At 37.3% G+C, this 15664-nt stretch overlaps 1 protein-coding gene across 2 annotated transcripts; it reads left to right on the forward strand.

The window, feature by feature from the left end:
* The first annotated feature begins 339 nt into the window (after nucleotides 1-339).
* On the forward strand, nucleotides 340-14956 carry LOC127789657 (uncharacterized). Of its 2 annotated transcripts, none has more exons than XR_008020627.1 (3): nucleotides 340-541; nucleotides 2179-2234; nucleotides 2375-4523. XR_008020627.1 is itself a non-coding variant. In XM_052318601.1 (3 exons), the coding sequence occupies exons 1-3, from the start codon at nucleotides 481-483 to the stop codon at nucleotides 14869-14871; spliced, it is 324 nt and encodes a 107-aa protein (XP_052174561.1). In that variant the 5' UTR covers nucleotides 340-480; the 3' UTR covers nucleotides 14872-14956. The 2 variants fall into 2 exon arrangements, 1 of the variants encoding a protein (XP_052174561.1); XM_052318601.1 differs by lacking the exon at nucleotides 2375-4523 and adding an exon at nucleotides 14665-14956.
* The last annotated feature ends 708 nt before the right edge of the window (nucleotides 14957-15664 follow it).

The raw sequence follows: 15664 nt of genomic DNA on the forward strand, positions 1-15664 counted from the left end.
CTTCACCTCTTTTTAAGTGGGAGTGAACGTGACTCTCAATTAATATAGGGGTAAAAAAGTTATTTTGGGTGTCTCTCTCAAATCTATTCTCAAAATATAAAATTTATATTTATATTTATTTCAATGCAAAATTTATGTTTATTTTTTGATTGGATAATTATTTTTTATAATTTTTATATTAAAAATTATATTTAAAAAAATCTCCATATTTTTTCATTTATGAGTTTTAAATTGTTTTTTATTTTTATTTTATATTGTGTCTATTTTTTATTTCCATTTTCAGACCCTTACTTCAATTGCAGTTAGATGACAGTTTTAAGATAGATTTACAGAGCCATTAAAAAAAAAAAAAACAGCAAGATTTGTGAACCGGCTATTCTTCTATATAAAATAAGAGGTAGCACAGGAAACCGGTTCAAAGTGAACCGGCTATTCTTCTTTTATCTACCCCAAGTTTGGGCGGCGGCGGCGATTGTTCCCATGTTCGATCAGAAAATGCCGGTGAGAGTGGTTGATAGTTCGGCGCCGTCGCAGGCGTCAGGTATTGATACAAAAATCAAAAGGATCATGATTTATCCAGATTCCTAATTGTAATCTTTTTGTGTCCCTGAAATTGAAGCGTTTTTGTTATATTCTTTGCGCGATCTGAGTCAAAGCATCGATTTTTTTTCCATTAGTCGCGGCCATATTACTAAGATCAACGCTATATCATGTTTAATTTCATTGTTAGAATCTGGGTTTCTTGAATAACTTTTTTCCTCTGCTTCGGAGAGGTGTTCGGTTGCTAGAAATTGGAGGATAGGAAAATGGGGTGGAAATTGAATAACTCTCATTTTGAAGTTATGGCTTCTGGACCCTTAGTTAGTTAAGTGTGAATGAAGTCATGACTTGTGAAAGCAGGCAACAGTTTTCTAAGCATCCAAACAATTTTTACTGGTTGGTCTTTGTTAACGGGACAAACTGGATTATGTTGACTTAATTGGGGCAATATCATACATGATCTGTTTAGTGCATGCTAGTTCGCCAACTTAGACCTTCTATCAACTGAATTTGTTACATATTGTGTGTGTATATCTATATAGGTGCATACATACATATTGCAAATATCTGTATTTATATGTTGACTATTAGTTATAATTCCAGATTGTTGTTATCTGTTTTGTATGTCTATTCTCAGTTCATGATGATGGTTGTTAGGTTTTGCTTTACTTTGAGCATCTTTCTATGTCTCCTAATCTGAGATATATATTATGAACGTTTAGATGTATCATGAATAGGAAAAGGATTTATCCAGGCTTTGGTTAATAGATGCCACATTTCAATGGTAAGATACAGGGAGTTCTTTTCCTTCAAATCCGCAAATATTATTGCCACACTGGAACTAAGATTTTTGGAATGGAAAGAAGCAGAAAGGAAAATAAGTACTTATGTGTGTGCATGCATGTAGATAAGTCATGCCATTTTCTTTTCATTTTTCTTTCAAACATAAAATCCCTTTTCCAAACATAGCCTAACTGATCCAAAGTGGACAGTAAATTCATCTTCAGCCACTTGAAATTCCATTCCTTTTGACTCTCTTCGCAAAAATGTCGTGGAGATGCAAGCATGGATTGGCTCTCCTTAGTTGTCTCGTCAATGAAGTTCCATGTTACTTCTGCTACGAAGTTAGGATACAATTTCAGAATGAAAAAAGCTCTTCTTCACTTATTATGGGTTTCTCCCATGTTTCATATACTCAAATTTGCTAATCAGTGAAAAAAATCCCATGCTGAAAATTGAATTCTGGTCTTTCACCTTAATCTTTATGGTATCTTTTAGCAGTCAGCTGTTGGAATCCTAAGTAGGTAAACTAGCAGGAATATGTGCTGATTGCCATTGAAAAAGGAGGACTAGAAGTTGAGAACTTTGCTTAATACTTGAAACATTCACCATCAATGTAATCTTACTACCACATGCATCCAGAACAGTAGTTTTTTTTTTCATTGCACACTAAGCCTTCCAACTTGAGCTGTTTGTTCCTTGATCATTTTCAGGTTCTTAGAATACATATTATGTTTAAATTGAATTTCATAACTTAGAGGGATTCATCTGCATGTTGTGGTTTACTTTACTGTTGGAACCTTCTTCTAAATATTGGCTCCTGAAATTCTAATACTGCTGTCATTCTGCACTCTGAAGGTGCAAATCTTGGCAACACTTCAGCCCTTGCTCGTACATTTTTAAGTGTTGGACAGGTGAATTTCTACTTGTTTTCTCTTCTTTGATTTCTATATACAGTATTGTCACATTCCAAGAGCAGTAATTGTATTTATTTTTTTGCCGTAATTGTAATTTTCTTTTCCTTTCTGTTATAAATATTTGTTCTTTGCTATAGGTGGTTATGATTTCCGATTGTACTGCACATGGATGCATGGACTGTGAGGCTATAAATAAGCCATAGCTAGAGAATGGGAATTCATGTTGAGAAATGAATTGAATATACTCTGTTATCTCTGTCTCACTTTTTGTTACCTTTCTATCTGTCTCTCGAATATTCTCCCATTTCTTGTTGTTTTTTTCCTTCCATCCGAGTTCTCCCTCCTAATTTTGCTCTCCCGTTCTCTTAACCTTCTCAATTCCCTTTCTAACCCCTAGCCCAAGTGTAATACCCTATGTTTGTATGAGGTTGTCATATAATTTCGATAAGTTTAGAATACCGAAAAATTGACTTGATAGCAGTTATCAGTACCAAATCGACTGCAAGGAGTGCCCTGAAGCTGAGATGCCAAAGGAAAATGATACGGGATGAGTATCTTGATATAGGATTTATGGTATCGAAAGAAATCGAATCAGGAATGGTTTTCGGTACAACTAAAATGCAGTTGCCATTAGGCTACAAAATCGAATTATCGTTGGGACTCCCAAAAAATCAACGAACCCTATGGGGGCTCCGGTTTTGCATAAGAATCAACCCTTTAGTTGTTTCGGGATTAAACGATGGCCCGATAAGAATACTAGGGTGAAATCGACATTATCGAGTAATTTTGAAGTTATTAATTTTGCGTTTTCAGTATCGAAATGTCAATTAATTCATTGTTTAAGGGTATAATTGTAATTACGGAATTGCCCAAATAAAATTGGAGTCTAAAGATTTAATTTTCTTATATATAATGTACTATATAATGTTATATATGTTTATATATATATATATATACAATGCGTGTCTGTGCAAGAAAGAGAAATAGCATGCCATGCCCTGCAAACCGAACGTGAATTGGGGTGTTCTTCACGCAATAGGGAATGGCTAGGCAGCGAGGAAAGGCAGAATATTGCTTATAAATAGAGGGAGGGTCTCTGAGAGAAATGAGGGAGAAGGAAGCAGGAGCAGCCATAGCCGAGAAGCTCCAGTAAGCTCGGCAAGCAGGGTTAGTGTGGAGGAGGTCGGTGATGGCCAAGGTGGAGACCAGAGAGGTTGGTGGCAAGCGGCGAGGCCGACTAAAGGCCAAGGCGAGCTGCAGCCACGAGCTGCTGCGCTTGTAGGCAGCCATGGCCGACGCGATGCAAGCTGGGCAACAGCGGGTGACGGGGAGGCTGGTGCGATGGTGGTGGTGGGCTCCGTGGAGGTCTGAGAGGTGGCCGGTGGCATTGGAGGTAGCCGACAAAGGCCAAGGCGACGGTCGCGATGCTCTGTGTGTGCGCGGGTGCGTTGCAGTGAAGAATAATGAGAGAAGAAAAAGGAGGGAAGGAGAAGGAGGAGGAGGAGAAGAAGAAGGGAAGAAAATGAAAGAAGAAAAGAAAAAAAAAAGAAAGAGAAAAAGAAATAAAGAAGAAATGGTGGCATGGCTGTTCGTGCGCATGGAGCAGGAAAGGAGGAGGTGGAAGAAGAAGGAAGGAAAAAAGAAAAGAAAAGAAAGAAAAAATAGAAAAAATCTTGAAAAATAAGAAGTGGATATTTATTAATATTTCAGAGATTTTGGGCAAGAAAATGGTTTGGGAACGCATTTCAAGCATATGACACGTAAACCAAAGAAACCTGAGAAGCTAAGTTAAGATAAGTAAAATTCCCTAGAAAATTTCATAAATTCAAGAATAATAGTTTATGAATTCTCATAGTGAAATATTTAAGAAAATATTGAGAAATATTTAGTTTGGATTTATTAAGAAAAATAAGAAAAAAATAAAAAAAATGTAAGAAATTATGGGGAAATAGGTTTTAATACTTATTTAAATAAATATAGTGATTATGATATTTTGAGGCTAAAGTTGAAGTGACTTGTGCGAATTTTGAGGTTGACACGCAAATTGAGGCGATGCAAGAATTTTGAGATAGACGCAAATATCAAGGTAGCTCGATAAGCTTGAGAAGGTAAGTGGTACTTTCCAATTGGACTTAGTTTTATGAAAAATGCTTGGTTTGTAAGTGGTTCAACCCAAACCCAATTTAAGTAAATGATTTTGTCATGTTGTCATATCTTGTTATGAATATGTCATGTAGATTGCATTTACATGCTATGAAATGCATATGTACACGTTGATATTATTGATCACGCGCATTGTATCCGTAGGAAGTACGAATTGGCACTGCTGCTTTACTAAGGGTGTCCCCATACACTTCGGTTTCGAAAGAGGTAGCCGCAAAAATGATGAGTAGTATGAAGGGTGCAGTTGACCCTTACGATGAAATAAGACATTGCATACATGCATGATAAAATATTTTATTCTCTTATTTAGATGATTCATCATCTAATTTGGGCTTTGGCCCTAGAATATTCAAACGTTCCAGATGAAGATTGTAGTAGAAATGAAGATGAATGAGGCCTGGAATAACACTTAGTAAAGTGCATGATGAATTGAATGTATGTTATGTAGTCCATGTATTTAAGTTCTACTATTTTGAATTCTGAATGTTTTGAGGAATGATGATATATAATCTTATTTATGGTTAATGAGGATGTAAGAACTGAATTTCGATTAATGTTAAAAATGTTAGGTTCGATCCTTGCTTCTGCATTTGATGTGTATAATGATTTTCTTTCGAGAAAATGTATGAAAATTTTGGGATAGATATAAGAAATTATATGGTTAGTATTAGTTTGAAAGGAAAAAATTTATTATCCTATAATTGTCTCAATTTATAATGCGCCTGAGAAAGCGGGGTGTTACACCAACCCTAGGGTGTGACAGGTACTTCTTGAGACCATTCCAAGTACTTTATTTATTTAGATGCATTTTGTCAAATTCCCGATCTAACAAGGGAGTTTTCAATTGCTTGAGAATGACTAATATGGGAGAATTGGGAAGTTTAGGGGGGAGAATTGAGAAGTTTAGAAAGAGAGAGAACAAGAATTTGAGAGGGAAACTGATTTTCAAATTTCATTCAACATGGGGGTAGACATATATCAGTTGTATTTATACTAATCTATGGCCTAAATGGGCGCCAAAAGCGGTTACCACCCTACTTGCCTTACAACTTGCCATGTGACATGATAGAACATTCCACCAGCTATGCCTATACGTATATGTTTTATTTAATCAAGGCCCACAACCTATTACACAAGGCTTAACATGCAGCTAATGTAACAATCCCCTCCCCGTGGGACATTTCTTGTTCTCAAGAAATGTGTAACAAGCTAGCAGAGTTGGGAAATTGCTGGAGAAGGTCTGGCAAATACTCTCATGTATTGTTGTCCTCATGGAGGGATGACCATTTGACTAGGACTTGAGTGAGAAGAGTTTTATTTCTATGAATCACTCTTCTGTCTAGGATGGCGGTGGGTATTGCTTCCTTTATGTCTTCTTTTGCTATTAGAGGGAGTGAGGTGCTGGATCTCTGTGCTCTTATAACTTTCTTAAGGAGGGAGACGTAAAACACCGAGTGCATCTAGGTCTCTTCTGATAGTTGTAGCCTATAGGCTACTATCCCTATCTTCTCCACTATGGGAAATGGCTCATAGTACTGAAGGCTTAGTTTGGAGATGGGTTGATGGGTTAAGGTCTTGAGATGTTGCTGGCTAAGCTTCAAATAGACCTCTTCCCCGACTGAAAATTCTCTCTCACTCATTTTTCTGTCAGCCAACTACTTTATTCTATTTTGTGCCCTGGCCAACTCCGTCTTCACCAATCTTATAGCCTCCTGTCTCTGATGCGAATAAGTCCCCACTGCAGCTACCATAGACTGTCCTCCAAGAGTTGGTAGAAGCCTTGGCTTATAGCCATAGAGACATATATAGCCTTGGATATGTTTAGTTCCATGTTGTCCTTGCTCCAACTGCCATACACAATACCTGATAAACGGAGGTGGTTCGTCGTGGAATAAATCGTCCAGTTGGAACTCCGAATTATTAATTGTGAAGCATAGTGCTCTTGCTTTGGTCATGTTGTTGGGTACGAGCTAGGTTCATGGGTAGCCGGGACGATGAATTATATAAGTGGGGTAGGGACCTCGTGATGGATGCCCTAGTTCTCGGAAGGGTGATTTTTGCCTAACTATCACAGGATAGAAGGTAGAAATCGAAATTGTGAAGAACACTTCACTAGTTACGTTTTTTGATTACTCATTAGTCTCAAATGAAAAGAGATCAAAGCCTTATATAGTGGCTGGCAATGACCTCTTAGATGCCTAAGTACATGAATGCAGAATTGTAACTTAAGCATCTACATGAATGCTGGAAATAAAGAGATACATGAATGCTAAAATTAAAAGAGCAATTAAAGGAAATACATAAAGAAGGCAATTATGTATCTATTAAAGGGAGCCAGATCAAGTGAATTGACTGGACTCTTGGTCTCCATCTAATGGGCTGGACGAAATGGGCTTGTGGGCCTGCTGGACTGGGCCTGTGATGGGCTTGGTCTGGTGGGCTTCATCCTGTTGGGCTAGGTTGGCCCCTTGTGGCTGCACTGTGGGCTGACTATGCATGCTTGTGTTGGGCTGGGGCCCTAGATGGCACCTACTGGTGCACTGGTTGGTAGGCTGGGGCCTCACTTGGCGCAGCATGCTTGTCACTGCTATTGGGTTGTTGAGAACTTCTGCCTGTTGCGCCAATGCCCGGGCTGCTGTCCGAGCTGGGTGTGTCCCAAACCTCAAGGGCAGAGACTTGAGATCCTAACATTCCTCGCCCCTTCGGAAGCATCTTGTCCTCAAGGTGCATGTGAGGAAACTGGTAGGCTGAATGCTGAATGGATTTCCAAGTCGCGCCCTCCGGTGCTATGTTCTGGTCCTCCCAGATTTGCTTAGGCACGGGTAACGGCTGCAGTAGGCTATTTGGCGGACCTTGCTGCACAAGCATTGCGCCCATGCCTGCGTCGCTGGCATCAGTATGGCCCTCGAATGGTTGCGAAAAAGCTGGCATAGCCAAGCACATTTGTTGGCCTGCTAAGGTGAACTCCATGGCCATCTGCTTGTAGTCAAACACAACTTTGCCCAGTTGGGCTAGCCATTGTGCCCCCAACACACTGCCCATCCCGACTAATGGAATGGAAAACAAATCAACAGTAATTGAAACGTGCTGAATCTTTAGACTTACAGCCCTGCACTGCTGTGTGCATGTGAGGCGCTCTCTGGTGGCAACTTGCACGTTAAAGGGCTTAACGCTGGTTGTGGGAATCTGTAGTCGGTGTGCCATTTGGGTGCTGATGAAGTTGCAAGTCGACCCGCTATCTATCAGCAAATTGATAGTTGTGCCCTTGAGCCATGCTGTCACTAGCATAGTCTGTGGCCTCATGGATGCTGCCAGCGCATGAAAGGACGCCTCTGGTAGATCCTTAGGCTCCATCTTGCTGTTGGCTGCAAGCATGTCAAAAGGCATGTGTGGGTGTGACTCTTCATCTTCCTCCTCCTTTGGTGGGTCATCTACCTCGATAAAAAAGGATTGGGCCACCTTGCACTTGTGGCCTATGTGAATTTTTCGTTGCAGTTGAAGCAAAAGCCTTGCTCTCGCTTCTTCTGCATCTCGGCATATGATAGCCTTCGGACTCCAGGCGGTATTTGCTTGCTACCTGCGGCTTGTGGCACAAGCGGTGGCTTTCCCTCGTGTGTGCTGGAACTAGATTCGGCCGTGGTTGGCCCTTTGTGTGCAGTCGCCTTGCGCATGGCACGCAACTGGTCATCTTTCAGCCAGGTAATGCCTATGGCTTGGAATAGACTGGTGGGTCGGTGAAGCTTTACCTCTGTGGCTATCTCCGAATTAAGGCCCCCAATGAATGCCCCGATCAAGGCCTTCTCTGGCCAATCATCAACTTGTGTGGCCACCCTTTCGAATTCCCGCTGGTAGTCCCTCAAGGATCCTGTCTGCCGCATCTTTGACAGGACTTCATCGTAGTCCACAAAGCTGGTAGGGCCAAAACGGGTGCGTACCTCCTGTTCGAAATCTTTCCAACGGATGCTCCTGCCTTGGTTGTCATAGGTGCGTGACAGCCACTGCCACCAATGGCTTGCCTCGCCCTTAACGTAATAGGCGACATGCTCCACCTTTTCCTTGCTGCTCATGTCTTGAGACTTGAAAAATAAATAGGCACGGTTGAGCCAAGAGATCGGATCCTCACCAGAAAATGTGGGAAATTGTAGGCGCGGCTTAAAGGCTGGTCGGTTAGTGCTTGTGGGATTCCAATTGCTGCCTCGTTCGTTTGTCTTGAATTCGCCATCAGAGCCCGAATCGGACCTCTGGTTGGCTGATGCAACAGATCGCCGCCTGTGGGAAGATGAGCGGCTATTGCTGCGCCTTGACGCCTGTTGCTGTTGTTGCTCCACCAGGATGGTCAGATTCTGTAGCGTCCGCTCCAATCGTGAGAATTTTTCGTCCATGGTGTTGGCCATATTCTCCAAATTCTCAATACGGTCCTTGTGCGTCTGTCCTCCCACCATTGTTGGATGACCGTTGGATAGACAACTTCTAAGAACGTCTTCCAAGCACCAGAGCTTCGAAAGAGAGGATGGCAAACCTCTCAACGAGAGCACCAATGATGGATGCCCTGGTTCCCGGAAGGGTGATTTTTGCCTAACTATCACAGGATAGAAGGTAGAAATCGAAATTGTGAAGAACACTTCACTAGTTACGTTTTTTGATTACTCATTAGTCTCAAATGAAAGGAGATCAAAGCCTTATATAGTGGCTGGCAATGACCCCTTAGATGCCTAAGTACATGAATGCAGAATTGTAACTTACGCATCTACATGAATGCTGGAAATAAAGAGATACATGAATGCTGAAATTAAAAGAGCAATTAAAGGAAATACATAAAGAAGGCAATTATGTATCTATTAAAGGAAGCCAGATCAAGTGAACTGACTTGACTCTTGGTCTCCATCTGATGGGCTGGACGAAATGGGCTGGTGGGCCTGCTAGACTGGGCCTGTGATGGGCTTAGTCTGGTGGGCTAGGCTGGCCCCTTGTGGCTGCACTGTGGGCTAATTGTGCATGCTTGTGCTGGGCTGGGGCCCCAGATGGCACCTGCTGGTGCACTGGTTGGTAGGCTAGGGCCTCACTTGACGCAGCATGCTTGTCACTGCTATCGGGTTATCGAGAACTTCTACCTGTTGCGCCAATGCCCGGGCTGCTGTCCGAGCCGGGTGTGTCCCAAACCTCAAGGGTAGAGACTTGAGATCCTAACACCTCGTCCCTATAGTATTACCCCAACTTCGTCCGTTGTCCTGGCTGCCCATTGGTCCACTTGTCCTTTCCTTGGGTGTGCTAAGCACCGTGCCATGGAGTTAAGATCTGTTCTCCCTTTTGCCCTGTCCTCTTAGTCTGTTTCTCCAATCAAATTATGCCATTTCATCAAATTAATATATATCACTAAATAATATTGTGTATTAATAATAAAAAAAATTTAATACTTTTCTTCTAAAATTTATTCTATAATTAACAAGAAAAAATTTATTTCTTTCATATGAAGAAATAGGTTTTTTTCCAAATAGAATACATGTTTAGAAGTATTTTGTCCCCAAAAAAACTCATTTCTTTATCTGAAAGAGATAAGTTTTTTTCAATTAATTACAGAATGAATTTTAGAAGAAGAATATTAAATTTCGTATTGTTATTAATATATATTACTATTTGATGATGTATATTAATTTAGTGAAGTGGGTAACGCCTAAATTAGCGTACATATTGTGTATAGTGTTACTTTACAACAGTAAAGTAGATTCTTCATTTTAAATGTCCTGTCTATATATAGGCGCCATAACTCAAATTGTTTGATGGATCCTATCGGACAACTCTCTCTCTTGATATTTTTTTTTTTTCTCTTGATATTGATCTTTATGATCTTGCCTGCACAGATCATCATGCTGGTGCATGGCTACACATATTTACAGATTAGAAGAATATCCGAACGAGTTGAATTAGTTTATTCCTTTGTGCGAGGACAAGTTCTTGACCGAGCAATATAAGAGATCAGTAGTAGAGGGCCACCCGGAGGCAGATGAGATCAGAGAGCTTTGGAGTCTCTTCATAGGATTTTACTGACGCTGCAATAACAGTTGCCCCCTGGCCCCGGGGTAAATTATACAATGGATTTATTAGTTGGAAAAAAAAAACGATTTCGAACTGGAAGTTTGTCTGAGGCTCTACCCTGATTATGGGGAGTGAAAAAAAAAAGAAGCCAAAGGAGAAGACGAAGGTATACGACCGAGCGACATATTTATCCCACAACCAGTGGTCGAATAACGTTTTCGGGACACGTGAGATGAGGTTAAGGGAAGAGGAGCAAGTCTGTCCTTACAAGAGAGAGGGGGCAAGTCAAGCACTGCTTGGCGTTAGTATTACCCCCCCCATTTCCTATGAATCCATTCTTCCTCTAGGAAGACAATGATATTTAGATCCCCTAGGAAAAAGTCTCTTGTCGACTTTGTCCCGTTAAGTTTAGCTTTTTTGGGTGGCGATAATACTAGCTCCAGGCGTAATTCTATCTTGTGCCCCCCCAGACGATAAACTTTTGTTCAAGACACAGTCAGAGCCTTTAACCTATTTAATCTTGTAGCCCAATTGTCCCGACTTCGAGGCAGCCTCAGGTAGGGCGAGCTCGCATCTTGATTTTTGAGACACGTGGGATGAGGTTAAGAGGAAAGGAGTAAGTCTGTCTTTACATGGGGGAAAGCCAAGCCCTACCTAGCATTAGTATTGCCCCTTTTTCCTCTGAATCCATTCTTCCTCCTATGAAGATAATGATATTTAGACCCCGTTTGTTGTAACTTAATTAAAGAAATTATAGATTCTACCTTTTTAGATTATAACTTCTAAAACTTAGAATAAGTTGTGAACTTATTTGCTGCAACTTCTTAGAACTTGTAGTTAAGTAGTTGTGGTGTTTGATATCATAAGCTGTAAAATAACTTATTTTTGTATAATTGTCCATAATACCCTTAGTAGTTATAGAATGATAATTTAAAAATTAATTAGTGTATATATATAAATTTCAAGTGTTATAAAAAATTTAATTAAAGTATAGAGAGAGAGGAAGATGGCGAGAGAGAGGAAGAGATTTGAAAATGGAGATGATAGCGGAGAAGAAAAACCCATGATTGTGTAGACAATAGGGTAATTCTTTGTTAAAAATAAAGGTAAAATTGTCATAAAAATGTAATCATTTAAGCAGAAGTTGTAAAAGTTGGGGTACCCCAATTTTGAAAAAGCCAGCTTCTACCCATTCTAAAAGGTAATAGAAGCTATAAGTTAGAATTCTATAAGTTAAAACAAATACTACATCCCAACTTTTTTGAAGTTAAAAACTAAAAGTTACAACTTTTAAGCTGCAACAAACAGGCCCTTAGATCCCCTAGGAAGAAGTCTCTTGTTGACTTTGTCCCATTGAGATTAGCTTTTTTGGGTGGCGGTAATACTAATGCCAGGCACAAGCCTTGTCTTGTGCCCCCTAGATGATAAATTCTTTTTCGGGACATAGTTGGAGTCTTTAACCTATTTAATCTCATAGCCCAATCGTCCCACCTTTGAGGTGGCCTCGAGTAAGGCGAGCTCGGATCTTGGTTTTCAGGACATGTGGGAAGAGGTTAATGGGAGAGGAGCAAGTATGTCTTTACAAGAAAGGGGGGCAATCCAGGCCCTACCTGGCGTTAGTATTACCCCTTATTTCTTGTGAATCCATTTTTTCTCCTAGGAAGAAAATGATATTTAGATCACCTAGGAAAAAGTCTCTTGTCGACTTTGTCCCGTTGAGTTTAGCTTTTTTGGGTGGCGGTAACACTAACGCTAGGCGCAAGCTTGTATTGCACCCCCTATCTTGTAAAGATAGACTTGCTCTTTTCTCTTTAATCTCGTCCCATGTGTCCCAAAAACTGAGACTAGGGCTCGCCTTACTCGAGGCCGCCTTGAAGGTGGGATGATTGGGCTATGAGGTTAAATAGGTTAAAGACTCTAACTGTGTCTCGGAAAAGAGTTTATCGTCTGGGGTGCGCAAGACAAGGTTGCAAAAAAAAGCAAGTTTAGGACGCAAATAAGATCATCTGCAAACTTTTTGATATATAAGTTGGTCTTATGTTCGAAATAAAATTATAGTTTCACTAAAATTGTGAGCATACTTTAACTTAACAGAAAGTTCTCCTATTTCTAGAGAGAAAGAGATTGACAAGATAGTCCCAAAATTCCTTTCTATATAATACAATTCATCGATATTGTTTCATCTTTATGATTTCTAAAATTTAAAATAATAAAACTTTAACAATATTATGATTTTTAAACTTTTTGTTTATTTTTTAAATGTAGTATTTATTTACATTTTGTACACATTTAATAAATATTACCAATAGTTAATTATTTTACATTTAATGTGTTTTTTATTTTTTATTTTATGCACATGAAATATGTTAATTGATATATTTAGATTTAAGTAAATATATTTATTTTATATATTTATAAATAAAAAATTAAATATTTATAAATTAACATTTTCAATTCATCTTAACTTAATATATTTATTTAAATTAAAAATTTTAAATTTTATAAATTAATTTTTTATATTCATCTCATGTTTAAATGTATATTTAATTTTTTAAAATATATTTATACATTAATGTTGTCCAAAAAAATATCTAAGAGGGGGTGAATTAGGTTTTTCAAAAATTAATAATTTTATCTCTTTTGAAAATTCTTAAATTTGTGATCTTATTATGTGGTGATTGTTATAAAATTGAAATCAATAAAATTACACAACCACTCAGAACAAGAGAAATTTATAGAGGTTCGATTTTAAAGAGTGTAATCATCTTTCTCAAGACTTAGCTTGAGGTTTCACTAGAGAGAATCAACACTACCTTTTAATTGGAGCTAGAATTAACATACAATCCATTGTCTAAGCAAGAATCACTAACACACTACTAGCAAATACAATCTCCTCACACAACAAGTGAGTAAAAATAACAAATTTACAAACAGAAACAATTACAAACAAGTTATCAACGATTGAGAATTTCACCAGTCAGCATATTTCTAGCACTTCGAACATTCTCATTCTTGTTTGAATGCTTTATCAAGTTTGTTCTACCTTAAGTCTCCAAACTTATCATATATATATATATATATATATACATTTTCCAAATACACTAGCCATTAAAAAAAATGTTAATATGAAATTTGAAATTAAAAAAATGTTTAGGTTTTCTCAAACAATAAGAAAATATGTTTCACCTTTAATTCAAAATAAATTTACTTTTTACATAAGAAATCAACAAATATAACTTTTTGAGATAAATGATTAAAAAAAGAAAATGTATTTAAAAATAATTCTCCTTTAATACAAGATTTAAAAATTCAAATATAAAGTTTTGAGATATAAATGATTAAAACAAGAAAACATGTGTAAAAGTAATTCTCCTTTAATTCAAAATAAATTTACTCTTTGTACTCACTTTTAATTCAAAATAAATTTATTTTTTTTATATGAGAAAGAAATACATTTATATTATGAAAATATTTTTGTTAATTATCAAAATTTAATTAATATAAGCAAGTTGGCTCAACAATTAATATATTTAATTTTTTTATAAAATTTAAATATTTCTATAGTTAAATATTTATCTCAAGTTTAAATATTTATAAATTAATTAAATAAAAAATAAAAAAATAAAATTAGAATTTCAAATTAGCAACGGACTTCTTGTTAAAATAAATTAAAAATATTTTTATAATGATCTAAATAAATTTATGAAAATAAAAGAAATAAAAGGAAAATTAAAACTAGTGATGGATTGAATATTCCGTAGAGAATTTGTCGTTAAAATTAATTTTTATTTTTTGTTATTTAAATAAATATTAAAATTAATTTTTTTATTTTTAATCTTAGCAACGTAAAATAATTTTAGCGACGGATAAATGTTTTTGTAATTTCTGTAGCTAAAGTTAGCAACGAAAAATATATTTCGTCGCTCGATAAAAATTTAATTTAATTTTTTTTATTATTAAAAGTTAGCAACGGAAACACTTGTCCGTCGTTAAAAATTTAAAAACTTTTTTGTTTTTAATTTTTTTTTGTTACATTAGTAATGGAATATTGTTCCGTCGTTAATTTGCGTTGTTAATCTGTCGTTAATTTTACAAAATTCTTTTTCGTATTTCATCGTGATTCTGTCTTTGTTTCATTGCAAAATAGTGAAGGAAGTTTCATCGCTAAATCTCAAATTTCTTGTAGTATTTGTTTTTCTTCTGCTTTTAATTCTAGGATTATTTGATCAAGTGTGATAAGATAACGGAAGAGAAGCTGGTTCACCCAACTCAAAACTTAACAGCTCGACGATGGTGGTGCTACTGTTGCTGCGCTTCGAGTTCAGTAACCTTCGTCTCAATGGAACAGGTCGATGAATACCATTGCCAATTGGATTTGCCCCTCTTGAAGATGCCTGCTTTTAACATATATAATCAATCTCAGAAGCAGCAAAAATGAAGAGGAAGAGGGAATTAGAATGAGTGAAGTTTGCATTGCAGCATCCTATAGCTATCACAATCTCTGGATCATATAGATAGTTGGCTGGTTGTAACTTGAATCTGATCACAATTCTAGGGTTTTCTTTTCTTTCTTTTTTTTTGGGGGGGGGGGGGTCTTAGGAGATCATTAAATTAATATTGATCCATGAAGATGGCCTGAAACATTCAATTACATCAATGAAGTTTCAACTCTATATATATACCTTAAAGATTGGAATTGCACAATAGGAAACAAGCTCCAATTGTATAGTTTGAAACAAGCTCCAAGAGCTTGGAACAACAAGATTGATTTTTATTTCCAACAAAATGAACTTCAAAAAAACCTAAATATACCATCTCTTTATGGGAAAAAAAGCAAAAAATGGAGATTTTCTTATAATTTGTTTGTATATATGTTGATGACTAGATTTATATGGGAACAAATTGGAGGATGTTTGAAGATTTTAAAAAGGCAATGATGGAAGAATTCGAGATGACTAATCTCTAGGTGTTATGAAATATTTCTTGGAAATTCAAGTTGAGCAATCAAAATGGGAGACTTTTCTGTCCCAAGAGAATAATGTTGAACATTTATTGAAGAAGTTTCACATAACAGATTGCAAGTCTATATCCACACCCATGGCTATTGGTGAAAAATTACAGCAAGAAGATTAAGCCCAAGAGACGAATGCAAAGATGTATCAAAGTTTAGTTGGTTCTCTTATATATCTTTTTAATGTTAGGCGGGATCTGGCAATGGTTTAGCCTTAGAC

This window comes from Diospyros lotus, chromosome 14, assembly GCF_014633365.1.
Source record: "Diospyros lotus cultivar Yz01 chromosome 14, ASM1463336v1, whole genome shotgun sequence".
NCBI classification, from domain to species: domain Eukaryota; kingdom Viridiplantae; phylum Streptophyta; class Magnoliopsida; order Ericales; family Ebenaceae; genus Diospyros; species Diospyros lotus.